This window comes from Ursus americanus, chromosome 5 (assembly GCF_024610735.1).
Source record: "Ursus americanus isolate L20-20 chromosome 5, mUrsAme1.1.p, whole genome shotgun sequence".
Lineage (NCBI taxonomy): Eukaryota > Metazoa > Chordata > Mammalia > Carnivora > Ursidae > Ursus > Ursus americanus.
The window spans coordinates 24,179,538-24,203,759 of NC_142131.1; the positions used below are offsets into that span (position 1 = coordinate 24,179,538).

General features: G+C 35.5%; 1 protein-coding gene across 2 annotated transcripts in view; it reads left to right on the plus strand.

The window, feature by feature from the left end:
- The window catches only part of EDIL3 (EGF like and discoidin domains 3), a 398,372-nt gene extending 375,403 nt beyond the window's left edge, over positions 1 to 22,969 (plus strand). For both annotated transcript variants that reach the window (XM_045796322.2, XM_045796323.2), the window contains one exon: positions 19,930 to 22,969. In XM_045796322.2, coding sequence (XP_045652278.2) covers positions 19,930 to 20,079 — 150 coding nt within the window. In that variant the 3' untranslated portion in view covers positions 20,080 to 22,969. The remainder of the gene's footprint in view (positions 1 to 19,929) is intronic.
- The last annotated feature ends 1,253 nt before the right edge of the window (positions 22,970 to 24,222 follow it).

Genomic DNA, 24,222 nt, shown 5'->3' on the forward strand with positions numbered 1-24,222 from the left:
TAGTTCATATAAAATTCACTTTAGGGGAGACATGTTTTTAGGTTTAGATTATGCACCAGTATATTTTAACATCTCAGAACACACTCATTTAGCATCTCAGGGTACATTCATTTAACATCTCAGAACACACACGCACTTTATATTCTACCATCTCCGAAATCATTGTATCTTACAATGTCGCAATTAAATTGGGAGCATTTATTATTTTCTAGAAGAACCTAAAATAATGGCATGCTTTCTAATCAATAGCATCTTAGACTGAACGGATATAGGGTTTTTGTAAAACTGTCTTCAAATGTATTGTGAGCTGTAGACAAATATCTGCCATGATTTATGGCAAATAACTATTTCAGCTCCTACCTTCACTTTTTTACAGTAGGCATTCTGATGCATAGAGAATGAGAATATATTCCATAAAATGAAGCTTTCTAAATTTCATAAATTATATAGCTCTTGAAATTAATTTTAAGATAGGTAAGTGTGCTCATCCATTATCCAAGTGTCATATTCACTAAAAAACACATCTCTAGGGGCGCCTGGGTGGCTCAGTCAGTTCAATGTCCAGCTCTTAGTTTCAGCTCAGGTCATGAACTCAGGGTTGTGGAATTGAGCCCTAGTAAGGGGCTCTTTACTCAGTGGGGAGTCTTCTTGAAATTCTCTCCCTCTCCTTCTGCCCTACAGCCCCCCCTCCACCTCTCTCAAATAAATAAATAAATCTTTAAAAAAAATCATACCTATAATAGCAAAATCCTTATATAGGTTGATTTAGGAAAGAAGTATAAAGAAAAATATGGTTCAATTATTGTACTGATGAAATACTTTTTTGTCTCCATTTACGTTAAGCATCTGATTTCATGATTACATATGAATAGTTTTTTAATTTTTCCCTCAATAATAGATGAGGCATTTGCGTATTAGTGCATTTTATTTCATTATCTTTGTCTGAAATGTATGTAAAATTTTTGTCAAGTTGACCAAGATTTTCTGTACCCTTACTGATTTTTGTCTACTTGTACTATCAGTTATGGAGAACGCAATGTGGAAATCTCCAGCTGTAATTGTGGTGTTCCCAATTTCTTCTTGCTGTTATATCAGTGTTTGCTTGATATATTTTGAAGCTCTGCTAAAAGATGCATGATCAATTAGGACTGTCATGTCCACTTGATCACATAGCTCCTTTATGATTAGAAAATGACCTTCTTTATCACTGGAAATATTTTTTTATCTGGAATCTGCTTTGCTGGTATTAGTAGAGATACTTCAGCTTTCTTTTGATTAATGCTATGTTGGTGTGTGCTTTTTTCATCCTTTTACTTTTAACCCATTTGTACCTTGTATTTGAAATGCATTTCTTCTGTACAGCGTATAGTTGGGTCTCTTTTTTCCAATCCTGCTATCTTTGCTTTGTAGTCAGAGCATTTAAACCATTTATATTTTATATGAATATTGATATAATTGGATTTAAATCTATCATCTTTCTGTTTATTTTCTTACTTGTTCTATCTTTTCCATTTTTTTCTATTTTTCTGTCTTCTTTTGGATTAATAGAATTTTTTAATGATTCCAGTTGGGTTTTTTGTTGTTGTTGACTTATTTGTTATAACGTTTTTTGTATTATTGCAGTAATTACTGTAGGATTTGTAGCATACATTTTAAACGTATTAGTCTACCTCCAAATTAATGCAGAGCCCCAGAAACCTACCTCCAGAAGCACAAAATAGATCATAGCTCTAAATCCATGTATTCAGGAGCCACATTTATTACAACACTTGATTTTGACATTCCCCAAGTAAGTCTTACCATAAAGAAAGAAAGAAGCTCCCACTAGGCAGGTTGGTCAAGTATGAGAGTAAATTGATACCCAGTGAAAAGGATGTAGGCCGGAATTCTTACGTGAGACAATAAATCAGTGTCATCTATCCAATATAAAAATTTCTGAAGAATTAAACCATTTTAATATTATAAATATGACAATCAGCTAAACCCAGACCATGTAACTGGTAATTTTAAAATTAAACTTAGCCAGTTTGTTTATGGTATTATAACTAATTCAGCATGATGAAGAAAAGCCTTACATCAGTTTACTATTTATTACTGAAGAAAACAACAAATTCCAATAAACTGTACATAAGAATACAGCAATTACTATTACAACAAAGAAATACTTTATGTAAAGAAGGAAGAGCAAAAGTTCTTTGAACACTTGGAAATATAAGCATTATATATATACATATATGTGTGTGTGTGTATATATATATTATAGACACACATATCTGTATGTATATATTCCAAAGTATACATATACCGATCATAATATACATGTATATATACCCAAATAATTGTTGTGCTTTGTTGTTATTACTACTTTTACCAGGTATTTGACCTATAATTTTATATATTCTTCATAGGTGTGCTCTTCTTCACAGAAGCCCAATTAGCAATTAATTTTTCTGAATAGGCTATTTCCTGTTGATTCCTAATATTATTTGTGTCTTGTTTTCCATGGTTACTTTCCATAAGGGAGAAAGTCTTCAGTATTTACAAATGCAAATTCAACTACAAACTTTCATCCACACAAATAGTATACATGAATTGAATGTTTCAGGGTAAAGCATGTGCTTGTGAAATGTTTTATGTATGTACATTTGAAAAGGAAATATTTACAGAGAAACTGTTCTGATTTCTTTTTTGTATCTTTCTGTTTTTATTGACTACTTGCTCTAATAGATTTTAGGGGTGTAGGTGTAGAAGTCTGCTATAGATCTAGAAACAAGATTACTTCAGAAAAACAATTTCAAAATAATAACAATTTTCTAGGTTTACCACAAGCGGTGTAAACGAAATACTAAAAATGTATGAATGCTGAATTTTTTAAAAAAATGTGTGAATGCCCTTTCTGTTTCTCTTTAGTCATAACTGACTAAGCCTCAGGAAAGCAATGCCAAGGAAAAAGTATGTATGTACATAGGAGTGTCTAAATGTATGTGTCAGTGTATATGTGTGTATGTATGTGTGTGTGTGTGTGTGTGTGTGTTTATGCCAAAAGTGAATTAAAGAAAAATAAATTCCTGTTCTCTTCACTGAAATGTCAGTTTCTATCTTCCCAGAGACTTTATAAGAATTGCAATTTAGTTTAGCATTTTATTATTTTATTTTATTTTATTATTTTATTTTATTTTATTTTTTTAAAAGATTTTATTTATTTATTTGACACAGAGAGAGGCAGTGAGAGAGGGAACACAAGCAGGGGGAGTGGGAGAGGGAGAAGCAGGCTTCCCGCTGAGCAGGGAGCCCAATGCAGGGCTTGATCCCAGAACGCTGGGATCATGACCTGAGCCAAAGCCAGACGCTTAACAACTGAGCCACCCAGGCGCCCCAGCACTTTATTTTTTGACAAAATTCCATATTATATCTTTCATGATGGAGCACATGATGATACTGTCTCATCACAATCTCTACATTCTAATTTTTCTCTTTCTTGTCTACAATATTTTGTAACATTTAACTAACTTTTATATTTCTCTACACCATGGATTCAGATACATTTTCTATTTGAAAGTCAAATGTTCCTTTGCTCTCATGAAAGTGACATTTGTTTTATACTCTTGGAGCTGCTTTTTTACTGCAGTTAGCAGGAAAATTGCAAAATTTGACAGACATTTCCAGTATTTAATTTTTAAGGTTATAAGCCAAAGTAAAACAATAATAAATTTCAGGAAGGGTTCTTATATGGAAAAATTAGAAATGAAAATGGATTTTCTCATCCAATATATTAGTCATAATGTCATGGTGTTTAAATAAACCTGAATTCACACCATGGGGGCTTTCTTCTTTGGGGGAAAAAAAAGAAGCTGGTAATATTCTGTCTCCCTCCCTGAAATTGTCCAGGTTTTTTTAAAAGCATAAATCAAAAATTTGCAGTTTTACCCCTGGATTTTCTATAAAAGAAAATCCAAAACTCTGTTTCCAGTAAGATTTTATTGGTCCTTAAAGATGCCACATATTCATCAAGAACAATCCTGCAACATCTTGGTGAACTCTCTAATTCTGTCGTTACCAAAATTGCCTGATCATAACACTCATGGGGGAGCTTATTAAAAAATACACATTTCTGGGCTGTGCCTCTGACTCTCAGAGGGACGAGCTGGGAATCTAAATGTTTACAGAGTCTCTAGCTAATTTGAATAAATGTTTACAGAAGCCCCAGCTAATTTGAATAATGAGCACGTGTGGGAAAGGTGACTCTAATTGGCACCAAATTTAAGTTTTTGAAACTGAGTGTAGTTTTGTATTTTTCTAGTCAGAATGGAATGTATTATAATTCTTTAGGACTGTCTGTCCTCTCATTTGTCAGTGGTGCAAGTCAGTATGAATCAATGTCTTAAATGTAAGTTTAGATTTTAATGTTTGCCAGTTGTCTCATGAACTCCAGCAAGTAAACATGTATTAGCTTTACACAAATTTTAAATTTAAATAATAGATTTAAGTAGTTAGGAACACAGATGCGGTGGGAAAGCACCTAGAAGGATGTGACATTTATATTCATTCAATCACGTATTATTCTGAAGGCAGTTACTGTCTACTCTGTGTTGGATGTTTTCGGGGGAAACCTGAATATGACAGCAGGTCAAAGAAATAGCCTAAGAAGGAACTCGAGAATGGTGGAAAAACTTTGATTCAGTCAGCTTATTTTGAAGTCTCAAAATATAACCTACCAAGTGTAATGTTTGATAAAATAACTGAAGGAAACAAGTAGGACAAGCTTAGAGCTATCTAAGAACAATAATAACAATATTAAATATGCTCGTTTCATAAGTCTGTAACTCTGCAATAGAAAAAAAAAAAGAGTTCCTGATTTTTCTCTACTTCCCTTATTTTCTCAACTTCGATTAAAAAAAAAAAAAGGCAGCAACGTCACCAGTCCTTATTAGCAAAGCCTTCATAATCTGCATTGGGGGATATATTCAAATCAATCAGTAATTACAGATGCTGCAGGGTATCCTTTCATTCCTGCTGAAACCTGCACTCTTGGGGAGCTGAAATTAAATTTGAATATTTAAAGCCTCGGAAGTCCAGCTCATCTGTGAGGCAGAGGTCAGAGGAGATGTCAAATCAGTAATCAGAGCCATGCTGCTCTTTTGAAATTTGACCTGGGTGAGAAATTTGGAACCTGCAGATCCCCTGGGAGGTAAAGTAAATGGAATCCCCAGTGGCATTCGGTAAGAAGGATTCTAGCAGGAGGAAGTGAAAGAGGATGAATGAGTCTTTCAAGGTGGAGCAGCCACATGCTTCCGAGCCATGGGATCAAGAACAGAGTCTCTCAATCTTGCATGGAGACCATTAGTCTCATCCGCTCAGAGTCTTGTTAGTATTTTCAAATAAGGCAGGGAGAGAAAGAAAAGACGCTTTTCTGAAAGCGGTTTCCAACAACTAATTGAGTCTACACAAAGCGTTCAGATTCAAAAATTGCAAATGTGTTGTGCCCTTACATGACAGAGATTTATATGTAGTCACTGTAGTGTACTTACTTAGGTATTTGGTGAGTGACCTAATTGGAACTAAGTTAAGGAAACAATGCTACAGTTTCAGCATTGTCTAAAAATAAGGACAGTGTTATTTAAATAAACACCATCTGGTATCAACTGTTATTTAGAAATTTATCTGCTTTCTTCCTTGTCATAACTCAATATTATGGGACCTGGCTGGGATATGTGTTGGTATAAAGAATACACAATTGCCTGTATTCACATAAATATGGATGTTATTAGATTTTCAAATTCAGGACGCCACCTGAGAATGTTTCTGTTTTGGCAGAATGTAAAGTTCAATGATGAGCCCACCATTTTTAACTGGAAATTATATTAAAAAGCCTTGCCCAGGAGTTGATAGAGAGATAATAGTTAATGTCATGATTCCACTTTTAATGCAAAACGAAAAAACTCACGGAACTGAGAAATTAAAAGAAAAAAAACTGCAATGTTAGGGGCTGATGTGCTCATCAAGACTGAATGAAGGTGGATAACATGCAGAGAAAATATTTAGTAAAAACATGTAAATAAAGACACTCAGTTATTGCCATAATCTATATATACCAACTAAAAAGTACATATACCAACTAAAAAGTTCAAGGAAATCCTGTAATTCTTTATGTACCTTTTGTAATTCATGCTTTTGACAAAAACAGAATGGAGTCCCTGTAAATTTTACTAAGGCCTCTGACCAAGAAGGCCGTATCTCAAGAACTAACCCAGTGTAGAAGAATTGATTTATCAAAGTGAAAATCATTTGCAGACTTAGATCTGCCTGCTGGAATGGGAAAGAACAATCCCATTGAACACATTTAAATTCAGAAAGCAGCCTATTTCACCAGTGAGAAGTGTGGTAGCCATTGTTAAGGTGCACAGAGAACAACACAACGTGGCCTCACCAATCAGAATCAGTTGTGACAAGGGGACTGGGGGTCAGAAACAAGGCAGAAGACTGGATGCAAGTCCAGACACAAATAGAGAAGGGCAGAGGTCAGCTACAGGGAGGACTGTATTTCCATTTCCATGTTTAACATGAATTCCAAGTGTCCTGCCTACCCAAAGATGTTTGTTCCTGAATAGAGGGTAAAGGTTTACAACGAGGAAAGGAAGGGAGGACCAGGAAATGGGGCTTATGGGATGGAGGTGAACAGGAAGAGGGTTAGTAACTTAAATAATTATAATTGTAGAATCCAGTAACTAGCTAAATGCTGGAGATAAAAGACAAACTAGAATGATAGACTAGCCACAGGAACAATCAGAAGCTATTGATCTTAAGGAGCTCATTAAGAAGTCATTCAGTTTATTTGGAGACAACAATATAAAGCTAGTTGTCTTTCTTCAAGAATCAATTTTGAAGTTGCAAAAAAAAAAAAAGTTCTTTGTATGTTATTTTACATTCTATAATATTAAAGACAAGCAATGAAAATATATGGTTCATTTTGACCATTGAAGCCTTTACATTTCTTAGATGGCATTTGGATTTTTTTAATCTACATTTAAAACAAAAAACAAAAGCAGAGTGCTGATCTAAGGACATATACCATAAGGTAGCAGAAAAAAACAAGTAAACCTTAGACACAAAATCCATAAAACTCACCAATTTGGGGGTGGGTTAGGAGCAGGGAGGAAGAAAAACAGCCCTGCCACTATGACTCCTATTTAGTGACAGCTAATATCCCAATGCAGATGCTATAAAACCCCATTCTCATTAAAATAGAAGTTTAAGGTGTTAAATAAGAAAAATTCAACCAAGTAAATCTGAAGATCTAATTGGCTTTGTTAAATGACTCATGAATAGGCGTCACCCCTCTAGCAAGTCACAGGGAGCTCAGAGGAGTTATACAAAATGGAAGGTTTTTAGAGGGTGGGGCAAGAACGTTTGTAGCAGGAGAGGATTGTTGCAGGCAAGGCTGCTTCCCCTTAGGAGTCAGAGCAAGGGGTCTGTCTTATCATACAGGATTACTTCATCTTCCTCTGGTGGGGGGGGGGCATGGAGAGAGCCCAGTGGCAGACACATTGGCGCCCCTCAGAAAATTCCTGACTGACCAGTTAAGACTGCATTTCTGGAGGAGGTTGAAATTGCACTAGATTAACTAGGAAGCCCCAGTTTACAAAGTCAGCCTAACTGGTGCCATTTGGGGCCTGTGGTTTTGCTTTTAACCATGGAGACAGGAGCAAACAATGCAGAGAAATGCAGTTGAGGGACGAATATATGTTTTTTCTTTGTGTTAATTATCTTACGTCCTAAAAACTCAAGAACTTCTTTGTTTCCAGAAAATTTGATAAGCTACCTTAAAATTTGAAACCATATAGTTTTTCCAGTTAACAGATGTTTCTGTGTGAATAAAAAAAGTGTGGAAAACACAGGAAATATATTATAGAACATGCTATTGAAGTAAAATATTCATTAAAAATAATTTTTATTACTGTATATTATTATTATTATTACATTTATGGCCTTATTTTTCATGCTCAAATGCCAAAAAACTTTAATGTCTTAATTTTTGTCAACCTAATCCACCATCACTGATCAGAAATTAATGAAAACATCCCCAATGAAAATTCTGAATCTCATATTTATATTTATGTTTGACTTACATATTATTAGACACAATTATATAATGACAGTATTCCTCAATGGAAAAGAATTACTCATTCTCTTATTTAGGTCATGGTGTATTTTAACTCTGAGGGACCATCAAGTGTTAGCCTGACTATGACCCGAGGCATCAATTAAAAAGGTTAACACATTAAAAGTCCTGATGAATGGTCAAGGCTAAAAAATTTTGATAAATTGTTTAAAATTCAAGTGTGTTATTACTCATTAAAAGGCAGTGATGAACCTGACTGGAACAGGAGAGCTTAACTGAGAAGAATTTTGAATGTATTTTTTAGAAGAAATAGAGCCCTATTTAATGTGAATCTGGTAGTTATCATTCCCACTATGAAAACTGATGCAGGAAAGACGTTAGGAAAGATGTTGAAGCCGAGGGCCAAGAAAGAATTCTTGAGATGGTTTTGGTGCAAAAACGTGATTTTATTAAAGCATGGGGACAGGACCCATGGGCAGAAAACGCTGTACTGGGATCATGAGGAGTGGCCCATTATATACTTTCAAATTGGGAGGCTGTTAGGGATAGTGAAAATCTCAAAGGAATTTGGAAGCAAGGTTTCCAGGACCTTGAGGGGGCTAGCTATTGTTGGGAAAGGGTCATTTAGTAATGTCTCATAAAACCAGAGTCACGAGACCCTTCCAATGTATATCAGTGGGTCATATGCATGAGCGATGATTGCCATCAGGTATCTTGGAGGGTTTAGAGATAAAAGAAATTTCTAGAGGAATTTTTATATGTTAGAGTAGGCTTACAGGAAGGGGGGGCAGGGGAGCGATTTGGGCTAGGACTGCCTTTTGCCCTTAGCAAAGTGTCAACACCCAGGCAGTTGAGTCCCTAGAGGAATGTCACTCTGCCTGTTTCAAGGCCTTGTCAATGGGCTGTAGGCAGTAAGGAAATGTAATAATTTCTCTTCTGCCTCTGTTTCCCACATCAAAAATGAGCATTTGATCAGTCTGAGTAAAAGAAAAAACCACATCACTATTCTGATTGCTGGAACTGCACATTTACCATTGGCTAGAACACAGCAAAAAATATGAATCCATTTCATGTCTAAATAATTACCAAATAACTAGTATTTTGACTGCTTAATATAATATATTTTAGAAGTGAAAAAATCCTCAAGGACATCAGTTCTATATGGCACGCATGCCTTTCCACCATCATACCGTGAGCTATTATAATGTGTGGAGCATTTAAAAGTCTCTAACTTTCCAAATGAATTAGTATTCTAGTCCTTTTCCACCTTTTCACAGTTTAAATCTGAAAAAGATTAAAAGATACCTGTCATAGTTCCATGTTTATGAGAAACTATGAAAGGATTTCTGGATCTGCCACACCCTATAAAATGACCCATTGGGCAGTGATTCCCATATACTTCCTTTTGTTGAATCTCAAAGAGAAAGTATGTTTATATGTATGGCGGGCTCTCGAGGCACACATCTGTACTAAGCCCCTTCGAGCCCTTATTATAGAGGCAATGCATTTCTCATCATTATAAAGCTTCTGGCGTAATTTGAGACACAAAGCTGATTAAAAGATAATTTTTAAAAATAAAAGATGAATCCAGCGATTGTACCTGCATGAAAGGAGGATTTTTTTACAGTTTTTATATAGAAATATACCCAGAAGACCAAACACAGGAATTAATTTCCTGCTTTGCAATAAAGCTAGAAATAAAATTAATTTTGTACAGATAGATGAAATGTTAAGTAGTTAATAATAATTAAAGGAAGGCATTCTTCATAAGTGAGTGAAAAAGTGTTACTTTTACATAGCAAAATTTCACTATTATTTCTTTTCCTCTTTCTGGTACTTTACCAATATCTTTAAGTATTAGCAAAGGTGACTTTTTTTTTCCTCCTGATGTCAAATATAATTGAATAATCAGAATACCCTCAACACATTGAGACAAAAAGACCCAGGATTCCTCTGACCAAAGTAGAGTTTGTATCTGCTCAGCTCAGGGCCAGGATTCTCCATGCTCATTACTTATGGTTGCCAGATTTAGCAAACAAAAATGCAGCACATCCTGTTAAATTTGAATTTCACATAAGCAATGAATAATTCTTTTAGTGTAAGTGTATACCAAATCTGATAACTTGCAACTCTGTCTCCATTAAAGATCTCCTAGATCTTCCAGTTAGACCAGATGTTCTCCTGAGAAAACACCTAAGGAAGAGAGGATAAAGTGAGAATGCGTTTCTTCCACGCCTAGGGAAATACACACACATACGCACACACTCTCACAACCTGCTTCATGTCTGCGATTCCACTTTGCCACCTCGTCATCCGTCTCCAGAATTATCTTCTCCAACTCCCTGACACTGTTCCTTCCTCAGGACCAGTCTGGCTTAGTAGACACATGGCTGAATGCTTAAATCACTACTATTATTCATCCTTCTAGCTCTGTACTAAGTCATTTCTGACCAAAATAGGATGAAACTCTTCAAAGAGACGTGGAGTGAGGGAAAGGTTCCTAAGGTGGGGTGGGAATTATCAGACACCTATTTCCCTACTGCCACATCATTGAAATATCTTCTATGAAGGGGTGGAGTCAGACTACAGATTGTTCGGATACAACGCAAAACGCCTAGTGTGATTTAGGAAATTTTGAGATGAACGTTGGGATTCATTAGAGAAGCAGACTATTTTGTACTTTTATAGAAAAGAGGAAAGGCATTTCTACATTTCTGATGTTAGACTAAAAAAAAAAAAATTAGGTGGTCTTGCTGTCCTACAACTCTTGGTAATATCTCCTATAGATAGATAACTTTAAAAAGCAGATGATTTTCCAGTTCTATTTTGTTCTGTAGGAATATTTCTTATAGCAGTCAAAATTTGAGTACTAGAAAGCAGATAGTTTAAATCTATAGCTACAGTTTAGAATGGCATATTTTATGTTTCATAAATCTTTTTAAGCAATCATCCTATGCGATATATTTGCTAGAATATTCTTGTTTCCTAAGGAGACTTTCAGCATAAAAGAAGTTAAATATGGTGGTGTGTCCTACCTACTGAATGACTTTTAAACTGAGCATTCCAAATGCCATCGAATTTGGGAGAAAAAAGGCAACAGTCAACAGAGTTAGAAAGGTTTGCTTTGATTTTTCTCGCTGTCTTTCTCCAGGGTCAAGACTTAACAGAAGTCTTATGAATTTCTCAGGGAGGTTCTTCTGGCTCTTCATAAGAAGTTGCCAGCTCCCCAGCTTCTTGGAGTTAAGGCTATGCAAGAATAGTACAGACGGAATGGAGGTGGCTACCCTGTCCCCTGCCCCTTCCCCTTCTCATCTGGTTAGGTTGGATCTCAGCAGTTCCTTAGCTCAACATGTCACTCTCGCAGTGGACTAGGGAATCACAGGCACAATCCATGCCAGCTTACCCATAATAGAGAGGTTGATATTACTGTGGAGAGTCAGATCCCTTCATCTCAGATCTCTATGGATCAGTTGGGCCCTTCTATGAGAGACCAGAAGTGAAAAATTCTCAAAAATCCTCCCAAAGATGTGCCACTTTCTCCTCTTTCCCAAAACTCCCAACCCCCAGAGTACTAAGGAGGAATGGATTTTAGAAAGATATCACAGCCTTCTTTTCCAGTCCAGAATTAAGTATCGGCCAACCAGCTTTCACATCAGTTACAGGAAAATGAGAGATTGTGTGACCGTTTGAAAAGCAACAAATGACCCTTTATTGTCAGAGTAGAAATCAAAAGACAATATATTTGCATTTTTTTTTTTTTTGGCCAGTTATTATTAGAGTCTCCCACTGGTGCATTTTGAGGAAAAAAAAATGTGGAACAGAAAAAAACAACAGAGAGCAGATAACACTGCAAGAACTCTAAGCGAATGTCAACTTTCTGGTTCAGTAAAAATTTCTTGGGATATAATCAGAGATTTACATACACTAGGAACATGAAGCAAAGCCAGATCAGTTCAGTGAAATGCAGCACTCCCTGAAGCCAGAGACCTACTTTTTAACATAATTACAAAAGAGAGCAAACTTCAGAGCCACAAGAAATCTCCTGAGGGCAGCAATGGGAGTGGAATTCATTTTCTCAGAGAATCCATATATTCATTTTAATGGTTTAAAATGATTCATGCACTAGTGGAAGAAAGACATGGAACTTGTCCCCATGTTTTTCTTTTTACTCCCCCCATCAAACAAAATGTTCTATAATTGAACCTTTGAAGTTAAGTCTTTGGATAAGCAGTTTGAAAGTCTCATATAATTTCATTGAGGGAGCTTAGGAAGCAAAGAAATCTCTGAAGGAACCAGGGTCCAGATTTTTTAAAGGGCTTGTGGAACAAAATAACATTTTGAAAGGGACACAGATAAAAATTGGTGTCCAATATGAAATATGGTGCAGAATGATTTATATATGTCACCATGTTCTATAGCTTTCAGAAAACCTGCCAGTTTCCCAGGGGATTTCAAATTAATCCTTAGTAGATGGCCAAAGTAATATTCCCCAAGGAATGTATAAGCTTTTGCAGAAATGATATTTAAAGAAATACAGAAGAATAAAAATGTTGAGTTGTTTTGTTACTGAACTATGAAAAAGAACAAGTAACATTAGTTGTTTGATATATTTATTAGGTTTGTGTTCATGAGAATAAATATCACCCAGAAAATAAAAATAAAAATAGCAAGTAAAATAGAGAGAGTAGAGCCTAAGAATAAAAGATTTAGAAAGTGTTCTCAAGGGACACAATACATAAATTTCAGTAGGTTGTCGTGTTAGGATTTATTCAAAGAATCAGAAAAGAATAAGTTCACAATTAATTTTGAAGCCTGAATATCACTGACAGGCCTGACTCATAATGTTGAGGAAGTTTTGGGCACAATTCTTTCAGACAGTTGAGGTCCCTTCTCAGACGAGTCAATGATAACAAATATCAAAAAATCCTCTGTGAAACCTAGAATCCCTCAACATTGATTACTCATCGCAAAGTTTGGGAGTTCCCAGATCCACTCTCACCTCTGACATCAGTTGCAAGTTCCAAGGTCCCCAAGACCACTTCAGGTTTGATAATTTACTAGAAGGACTCACAGAACTCATTTAAAACTATTATACCTACAGTTAGAGTTTATAATAGCAAGAGGATTCAGATAAAACTCAGCCAAGAGAATAGGCATATGGGGAGAATCCAGGAGAGTTTTAGGCATGAGCTTTCAGTCGTTCTCTCTTAGAGTCATAAACAGCGCTAACCTCTCTCAGCAATGATGTGTGACGTACAATATGCACCAAGTATTGCCAACCAGGAAGGTTTACCTCAGCCTTGATGTTCAAAGTTTTTCTTGAAGCTCAGTCATGCAGACATGGTTTACTGCCTGCAAGGCTGACTTGAGTCTCCAGCCCCTTCAAGCTGGTCCAACGCCCCCACCAAAAATCACATTGTTAGCACAGACTGTCTGGTGGGGCCCAAGGCTCCCATGTAAACAAAGACGGTCTTATCGTGCAGGATTTTCCCAGGGTTTAGAGATTATCTCCCAGAAACTGAAAGCAAAGGTCAGACCTCCTTTTTGGGTAAGGTTAAGATTTCACTGCACACTCATATTACGCAAACTTGTATGAACTGTACTATCCTCACTGGAAATGACATCTGTCTGCATCGCTATGACGATACTAGATTGGACACACCTTGAACTGTACAGATACGTTCACCTGCTGGTAAATTGTTTCAGTTGGCTATGGACTTACCTCACCTGCACCTTTGGAGGGCACTAGTTCTATTCAAGGATGCTTTGGGTTGGAAGATACTGAGGCAGCTCCCTGTTCCTCTCTGAGGATGAGGATTTTTGCTGTATCATTGTTGGAATGTCCTATAGTGAGGGTTTATCCCCCAACTCATTCTGCTGCAGACTGACAATCAATGGAGACTTCTTAACACAGTCTCCTATCTCCAACAAAATCCTTTCTTTATGTGTGCGTGCACTTCTTAGAACGTGAGTCCCAATATGCACTATTTTCCAAGGAACATTTCCTAGAATATTGGAATTTACCTAGAAACGGATTTCTTGTTTCCTTATTACATCTGAAAAAATGTACTTATATTTAGACTAATTTTGTTACAGAGTTTCATTGGTTTAGTGGAATTGATTGGAGAGAAAACCATCAAGAATGATACACCAGCCATTCAATCATGAAATGGTTTCAGGATGCTGATAAATTTTCCTAGAAAATTGAATTCACTGGATAATAGCTAGAGTCTATGTAAGCTAAAATAATCAAACTTTGGTTTTAGACTTTTTATATCCAATCACTAACAGAAGTTTCATATATGTAAATCCAATAAGATTTCTTTTTAATGTGATGTACATTCATACCACTAACAATTTTCTATACATTTTAACACAATAACTTTTGTTTTACTTTTTAATGAGAAGTTTTGATTTTTGGAATGCTTTAATGTAGGTCAGAGTTGAACATGAATTGCAAATTAGCCTAAAACTCATAGAATGAGAAACAACTGAAATTTCTCTTATAAACACTATTCAGATGAATAAATACTGTGTATGTGCATTAGACTTTAAGCCGTTAAAGCATTGATTCAAGTTGTAATTCTGAAATTTTTGACAGAAAGTCAAGTAATGTTAATAATAAGCATATAAAAATGATTTTTATGATGCTGAACCATAAACTAATAAATGTAAGTCCTTTATGTCACCCACAAAAGTCAGATTTTATACTCACATAATATATAAATGGTTACTTTATGAAATAGATACTTAAATCCTATGTCCACTAAATTTCCACTATTTTTATATAGATCATAATCTTAACTACGAATTGCTGTCTTTAAAATGTCATGATTCAATAAAATGAAATGAAGTTGGAATAAATATAAATGTCTACATCTACTATAAATCAATTTTACAAGTAAAACATTAGGAAAATCCTGGCTTAAGAGAAATTCTGTGAAAAAGTTCAAAGTTTATTTTGTCCATTAGTCATCAGTCATGACTGAAAATGTAATATAGTAGTTTTAAATTTTAGACTGCATTGATAGAAGTATTGTATCTGTAACAAAGGTACACTCTGTATTTTGAGCTACTCAGGTCATTAGTGCTACTATGTCCAAATAAATACTATGCTTTAATCGAGTCATAGTTAAACCAGAGGGTATCCAATGGAATGCAATCAAAATGATAAGTTGGAAAATCATCTTACATGAGGAATTTTTTAAGCAACCACAAATGTTTAGCCTAAAGCACTAATTTTGAGTTTTTGAGAGATTTATGTTAATTATTGTTAAATAGATCTAAAAGTGTTTTCTTTTGATAGATATAATCTATGCTTGTTGAGAATAAAGCACTAGGATCAATAGATGGAAGTTAGAAAAAGGCATGTGTCAGCCTAATGAAGGACAGACTTTCAAAGTGTCTAAACACATACCTACCCTATTATATTGAGGATTGCATTGCCATTGCTGGAAGTTCCAAGGTGGTGCTGGCAGATCTATGCCTTCCTTTCCAAGTCTCAGATTCTTCCACTGTCTGGGTAGAATTACATAAAACGGTGTTTCTCAGGGATCAAAATTGGAAAAAAACTGTTCTTTTCTAACTTCTTCATAAGTACTCTGGGAGAAAGAATAAATAATTGAAATTATATATGCTGAATTTTTTTTTTCTCTTTTCCACTCCTCCCCTCCACCCCCCACCCCCACACAAATGCTGCTCTGGAGTAATGGAAATAATGAAATCTAGAAAGGGGAGACCAAAAGGCCATAGGGATGAGCTGATGGTTACCTGAGACCTTGCTTTAGTGCTGATTCATCAGCCTTGAAGAGCTCAGGAAGGCTATCTAAAAATCCTTAACATTGCTGGCTATTTGGATGACATGAACATAAACTGCAAAAGTTTAGAACGATGGGAGTCTCTTTAAACCTTTTTTAAAAAAGATTTATGTATTTATTTTAAAGAGAGACAGAGAGGGAGGGAGGGAGAGAGAGAAAGCTCAAGCAGGGGAAGGGGCAGAGGGAGATGAAGAGGGAGAGAGGATCTCAAGCAGAATCCCTGCTGGGCGTGGAGCCCAGTTGGGAGGGGCTCCATCCCAGGACTCTGAGATTGTGACCTGAACCGAAACCAAGAGTCTGACTCTTAACCGACTGAGCCCACCCAGGTGCCCCACTCTTTAAATCTTTTAATGTATTATTTAGGACAAATAAAAAGAACTATATCTTCCCAGACCAGGTGACATTCTAAACAAATAGTATGTGCAAGAAATCCCCCCAAGAATTCCTCAACATTTGTGAAAGGCAAACGGCCGCTAAGAGAAGCTGAGTATGCCCCAGCTGTCTGACGGTGTCATGGATAACCCTGCCTTCTCCCACTGATGATTTCTTCTCTGGCCTGAATAGACCATCGTCCCTAATGAAGAATGACAAGTCTCATCTTACAAAAAAATATTAAAACATTGCCGGAAGCAACATTTAATTGTTTTATCTGACAGTCTCTCTGTGTTGAGATTTGAATCCTCATTAGAATCTGATTTGAATTTTAACCAGTATCATAGGAGAGTTGCATTGAAAAGCAGAATCCAAGATCTCAGCCACATGGAGGCAGTGGCAGTTCTCTCTGTTACCCTCTACGTTGTAATTGTGGAAGCCTCTCCAAAGTACCTTTGGTGCATTTTTCTTGAGGGTCCGTCTGCTGGAAAAAGCCTGGGAGATCCCTAAGCATTATATCTGAGTACATCAGCAAACTTGGCTTCAGCTAATTAGCTAAGCTTCCTCCTGAAACTGAAGCAGACGCATACTCTTACCTAAAAACTTCCCAAACTGTCTTTCTCATATACAATTTTTCCCTTCTATATGGAGATGGAGATATAATGTTTTCCATCAGTCTTTTCAGACTCAGATATCAATTGAGGCACTTCTGTCTCTGTCGTGTGTATATAAAAGTCCGTTTCTAGGATTTTTACACATTTTTAAAAGTTAACTGAAAATACTGAGTTTGCATTCCTTGGCTGGGTGAAACATTGAACTATCATTCTTAAACAAGATCTTCCTAGTGCTGGAGACAAGAAAACAGTACATGGGCCACATGTTTGCACAGCAAGTACAAGATGTCATACTCAAATTTGCAAGTATGTGCTTTGTGTTCTCTGCTGTGTCATTACTGAGAGACATCCAGAAGTAAAGTATATCTTCACTACCTTTAGGCCATGGTTTGGCTGATTCCAATGTAGATTGTGGCAGTTTTTCTGTGAAAAATTTTGTTTTTTAAATTATACTGTTTTATGAAACTTCATTTAATCTTTTTAATGAGCATTCAAATGTCTATGACTTTCACACTTGAATCAGAAGTGTCACAGTTGAATCCAGTTTCAGAGCTGATGTAGTTTCTCTAAATGTATTCTCTGTTATAAGAGATAAGTATAATATTTCAGCTATTTATTTCTGGGTTGATAGTTTCTTATTGAAACTTGTACTGAAGACCAGTGACTTAAAAGAAAATTATTTCTTATTGTATATCCTTCCCAAGAAGTGGTATGACACTCTATTTTGGACTGTTATAGATCTTGTGATGAAAGTTAATGAATTTAAGTTCTATTATTCCAAAGAAACACATTAAGTTCCCTAGCAAGGCTATGAAATTGGATTTGAGATTCTATATTAAATTGTAACACCACAGTCTCAGTGAAGCATTTGAATCCAACATCATATGTCAGAGAGAATGTCAGGAAACCATAGAAAGTACTCTCTTATTGTCCACTTTTGCGATGACAACCTAAGGATTTTTGGTGAGTGTCTGTGTGGTATGTCTTATGCACGTGAGCTTCTGCTAACAGAGACACTGTTATTTAGTAACAGATTTAAATCCAGAATTAGTTCTTGCTTGGTCAATGCAAAGCCAGAGCATTGCTGAGGATAAAATTCCTATTAAATGAAAATGGATTCAGATATGCCAGGATGATGAATTCTAGACTTGGCACAGTTAGGTATTCTCTTCTTCAGCAAATATTTATTCAAAAATCACCTTTGAGATATATTTTGTGTCAGATTGAAAAATTGTTCCCCACCAGAATGGGATGGTACTTCGCATTTGCCCTCAGTGACACATAATCTTTCTATGGAACCAACAGAAAGATTACCCCGTCTTGTCTGTTGCTTCTATTAATCAGTGCCATGGTTTCTAATGCCTTTGAGAGGGTATCTTTATTTTTCCCTATCCAGGAGATCTTTTGTGATCATGTGAGACTGAACCAATTTATTCTAGAAGGCATTTTTAAAACATTCCCTTTAATTTTAGAATGTTCAAAAATATGGGTTAAATATTTTGTCATGTAGTGATGGAATTTCTTTTTTTTCCCCTTTGGGGAATTTTTGTTTCAGGTCTCCCTTTAGCCATGTAGTCATGTTTTTATCTCAAGCAAGAAAGAAATTATCTTCCAACTGTAAGATGCCTCATAAAGTTAAAAAGGGAAAGTCTGAAGAGATTTTTCATTATCCTATTTGAGCTAAAACAAAAATATGAATATAAAATAGTTAGAAATTACTTCAATAATAAGTGTGCAGACTCTATAGATGAAAAATGATGAAATCTTCAAGTAAGACTAAATATTATGAATTCATTAATTTCTCCCAAAGTAATGGGTAATTTAATGTCATTCCTATCAGGATCTCAGTGTTCTGATTTTGTTTTTTCTGAAGCAAGCACTTTGCAAAGTTATTATAAAGGTCTCTTCAGAGGAAAAAATGGACATAAACACTCTAAAAAAAAATCCTTGAAACAAAAGAATGATGGAGAAGAATCCAGTGCCAACATGTCACGACGTTATAAGTCACAGAGTATTGCAGGGACCCAGGAATGAATAGACATAGAAACCAAAAAAAAGGAAGAAAGAAAGAAAGAAAGAAAGAAAGAAAGAAAGAAAGAAAGAAAGAAAGAAAGAAAAGTAGTTCAAAATAGCATTGATTGCGTTATCTCTCTTGCAGGTGGGTTGATTTTGTTGTCTATGTGAGAAGTGAGCAAAAGACACTGTGATAGAGAGTGTTATGCTCCCCAGATATCCGTGTACTCCTCTCCATTTCCCAGCCTCCTTTGCAGCTGGGCTGGGGTCATATAATTAGTTAAGGTCAATGATATGTATCCAGAAATGATGGAAGCTGCCACTATACCATGTTCTTTAAAACATGCTGCCCAGTCTAACAATTCTCTCTCAGCTTGCCCTTTGTCAGTGTGGAGGCCACATGTTTCAGATGATAGCTGCAACTTGCACGCAGCCTGGATCTCTGAGTCACTCCTTAGAAGGGGGCACCTTCAGCAAGCTAACCAACACCAGCCTGGGACAAATCAAGAGTTAAATATCTATTGCATTAAAGGAAACCAATAGGCAGATGAAGATGATAGACCCATATGTATTCCTGCCTTGGACACCCAATTTCGTCTTATTTAGCTCTTTAAATTAAACATTACTTGACAATTTATTTATTTAAAGATTTTATTTATTTGAGAAAGAGAGCATGAGTTGGGGGTGGGGGGCAGAGGGAGAGGGAGAAGCAGAGTCCCCACTGAGCAGGGAGCCGGAAGTGGGGCTTGATGCCAGGACCCCGGAATCATGACCTGAGCTGAAGACAGATGCTTAACTGACTGAGCCACCCAGGCGCTCCAACAATTTAATTTTAAGATGATCATTAAAAAAGCTGCAATAATTTGTTTTGAAAAACATGATTAATTATCAAAACCTCACGTTTGGGAAAAAGGTTCCAAACAAGAAAATGATAAAAATAATTCCCAGGAAAAAGAAGGCTGTCTGATTGATATTCTTTGCTCTTTTCTACTAGGTTTTCCAGGGCAATTTTGACAATGATACCCACAGGAAAAACGTCATCGACCCTCCCATCTATGCACGGCACATAAGAATCCTACCCTGGTCCTGGTATGGGAGAATCACGCTGCGGTCGGAGCTGCTGGGCTGCACAGAGGAAGAGTGAGGAGACTCCACACCCCACAACCCTCCTCTCCATCTCCCTAAAAGTATCTCCATGGAATGAACTGTGCAAAATCTGTAGGAAACCGAATGGTATTTTTCATGAAAAAGTGCTCAAATTATGGTAGGCCATTGTCTTTTTAAGGAGGTCTAAGCCTGCCTTTTCAATGGTTTAATTTGATTTTTATTGTTTAAATTTCTTGAGCAACATCACATTAACTTGTGAATTACTTTTGTCATTGTTTTCTGAATTATTCACAATGGTTGAAATATATTAAGGAAAGAAAGTAGCACTCTTTTGATAGCAAGGGTAAAAAAAATCTCATAGTTATCAAATAAAAGCAAGAGTTGATAGCTTTTATAATCAATACTCAACTAATTCTTATAAAAGGAATACTGCAATGTTAGCAATAAGGTTTTTTTTCTTCTGTAATGATTCTACATTATCCTAATTGTTTTCCCTGTGCCTACCAAACACTGTCAGTGTTTATAACAGAATTTTGAAGAATCTATTACATGTAGTACTAATTAATATAATTCTCATTTTACTTTCAATATTTCTAATCGTATATATTACATGATCTTTTTCCTTTTTATTCTGTTCTATATTCTTTATATTGTATATTGACTAAGTCCATATTTTTTCTAATTGAGTTTTTTTCTATTATTTGCCTAAAAGTTTCATGTTTGTGTGTATGTATGCATATATATATATATATATACATATGTATACATATATGTGGAACATGATTGCATATCAGTAGATTGATCATATTTAATATCAGTCAATTGAATCTGCAATTGTGTTTTTAAAGGAAGCTATAAGTATGTAATTTCCAAATACTTCCTTTATAAAAAGCCCAATACTACCATTTTGCAAGATAAACAACAACAAAATTGTCTTATGCCCCTTTAACCCGGAATTTAAAACTTCATTTTGAATTTACATACCTTATCTTCACTTTAAAATAATAGGATAATGAATTCTTTGTCCATTTAGAATTTTTTTAGCAAACAAATATTAACACAGTGCTGCAGGTCCTGGCCAAGCATACTCATTATTTCTTTGTTCATCTCTGCATTTCCTGTGAAACTAGAATTTTACTGAGACTTGAATGAAACTGGTGGCAGTTTCCAGGAAAGCACATTGTGTAGTTATTTGTGAGAAGTATTTACTAATGACAATGTACGAGATCATTTTAAGATGAAAATTGATTTCTATTTATTTTGTGTCAGAAGTCCTGAAAAAATAAGCAATGTTCATAACAATTTGTTATTGATAATGGAGGTTTCATTGACATGTCTCTCAAATTAAAGCTCACACTGCCTCCACAATAGTCCTCAGCATCTAATTTATAAGCTTTACAAGTGTTTATTTTATAAGGCTTAGACACAGAATTATTGGAGTTTTAAATTAAGGGTCCTGGAAAAGAAAGTATGGTATGTGTACGAAATGTTAAGGTCCTGTACAACAGTGAGAAGTTTGTTTGTTTGTTTGTTTGTTTTCCCCTCTATTATTTGTGCTGCATAACAAAAGCCACTAGACTGTTATTGTCTTGTCTGTCCATGTGTTAACAGCATTTCTTAATGATGTATATATGGAGGGGTCTTCAATCATAGTGAAGAATTTAAAGGGAAAGTCAATCATAATGGCATTTTTAATAAGAGCAAAATTAGGACTGGCTGGCCACATGTTTGTCCTATGCCCACAGGCTTTCTACTTCAAGTTCTTATGAAATTGTTGATTTGAAGCATCTGAAATGGTGATCATTTTTCGGCATCTTTCACAAACAAAATTGTTAGGTCCTCAATATTGGCTTTTTCAGACAACTTTAAAATTAGAAATTAAATCTTTTTAATTTCCTAAATGTTAAAGTCATATTATAAATAATTACTTAGGTCCAAAAATACACACACACTTACTGTCTGGCCAATCCCTTTTATTTCTTTAAACATCGACTGTCCCACCAAATTTCTAGCCGTTTTCCTTTACACACTATGCACGATTCTTCTTTCTAAGCAGCAGATGTTTTAGAAATTATGAATTATGCTTTGTAATGATTTACTTTCTCAAAATTATTCCTGGCTTCTTGTGATGTTTTGAATTTTATTTTATTGATAGCTTTTTAAACAAACATTTTCAAAGGGAGTTTGTTAAAATTATACTTCTTACCTTTTAGAAATACATTGAAATGGCTTTCTCTTGCTTGTGCATTTTCTCTCTGCTCTCTGTGCTCTTCACTAACATGGCATGACCAACGAGATATCTGTTTGTCCCACGATGCCTCAAATTCATGACAACAAAGGGATTCCCATGTGTGGTGATGTTAACAATTCCTATGAAGTAGTCCGTAGCTTTTGTGTCATTTGTATCAATGACACCAAAGGAAAACGAATTTATTCTACTTAAATTCACACTAAAACAAGCAAAATCTTAGAAGCAGAACACACCGAAAAATCACCTAGTCTTCACTATATGGAGTAGCTATAATATGCTAACTTTATAATCTATGAAATTACGTTTTAAACATCTCCATTTTATCTATGTCCTGTTGAAAGCACTTATCATAGTCACTAATTCTAATTTCAGGGTTGACTTTCTCTTTCTGAATGGCTTCAAAGGATTGGTGCGAACTTTGAAGACTTAGGGTACTAATGATTGTATCTTTGCTAGTCAACAAATTATGAAACACAATTCTCACTGCTGGCGTCCGATGTGTCAGTAAGTACAGAAGTGACTAAGACACAAATAACCTTTGCAAACTTTCAAGCTGTGTAATATTCCAATGTTGGTTTTTTTTCTTTGTATATATACTTAAATCACATAGGCTGTTGTAAAATTAGTATGACCTTGTCTAGTCTTCAAACTTAAAATAAAACTTTTGAAAATCTGGGATACCTTTGAAGCAGTTGTAATTAAACACATTTGTAAGAATACACAAACTGTCTGAATGCCCACTACTCTTTAACTACATGCTTGATGGACTTTTTCTTTGTACAAGACAATTAAGCAAATGCGTAAAAAAACAAATTACAATAGTCTCCAAATACCCATTGATATCAGCTAACCTTGATTTTCCAAAATCATTAAAATGTGTGCATTTCTCCCACTCCTTTTAGCTGTGCAAAATTTTTTGGAATACTGGTAACCCAAAGACATTTTTTGCCTCATACTTATTTAAAGTTTTTTGTTCCAGGATTGAGCTGCCCATTGTTAATCACGTGCCATTGCTATCACTTCTAGTATTTTTTAAGTACATGATTCTAGTCAATAGTAAGCGATAACACAAATATTAAAAATGTATTTACCCATGTAACATCGGCTATTGCTTACAGACAGAACACTTGGCTTCTTCATAAGCCCTGTTTCTGCCTCTCTGGAAGTCACGGGTGAAATATTAAGTCTGTGTTCTTCTCACTTCTTAGATATTATCTTAAGATTCAAAGATCTAGGGGAAAAAGGTAAGCTATTAGATGTTCATTCCTTAGTTGAGTTTCAATGAATCTCTGAGAGTTCTTGGTATCAACTTGTTCTGTGTGTTTATGTAGTCATGCATGTTCCTCTTTAACTGCGTTTGAATGTAAATGCTTCAGTGGGGCTCCATTGCCCTCCCCACCTTTTCACTTTCACAAACATACACAAATATGCTTTTATAATATATATATTATATCCTATTATATTTAATAATTATTTAAGAAGGCCACTAAAGAATCAGGACAACATCTACACAGGGTAAAAATACATTGTGATGAATAATTACTCAACAGAAAAATTTTCGATTATGAAGCTTTTGAAATTACTGATTCAAGACGTGGAAACAATAGGAACATTTAGAATTCCAAGGAGGAGGGGTGCCTGGGTGACTCAGTCGGTTAAGCATCTGCCTTTAGCTCAGGTCATGATCCCAGGGTCCTGGGGTCGAATCCCGCGTCGGGCTCCCTGCTCAGCCGGGAGTCTGCTTTTTCCTCTGCCCCTCCTTCCCGCTCGTTGCCTTTAAAAAATAATAATAATAAAATTAAATTAAATTTTAAAAAAATAGAATTCCAAGGAGGAAAGTCTGACCATGTTGAAATCAGTTTTAAAAAATCTATTAAGAATAACATCATGAATGGAAAATATTCTCCCTGTAGAACCTAAGAGTTTAAA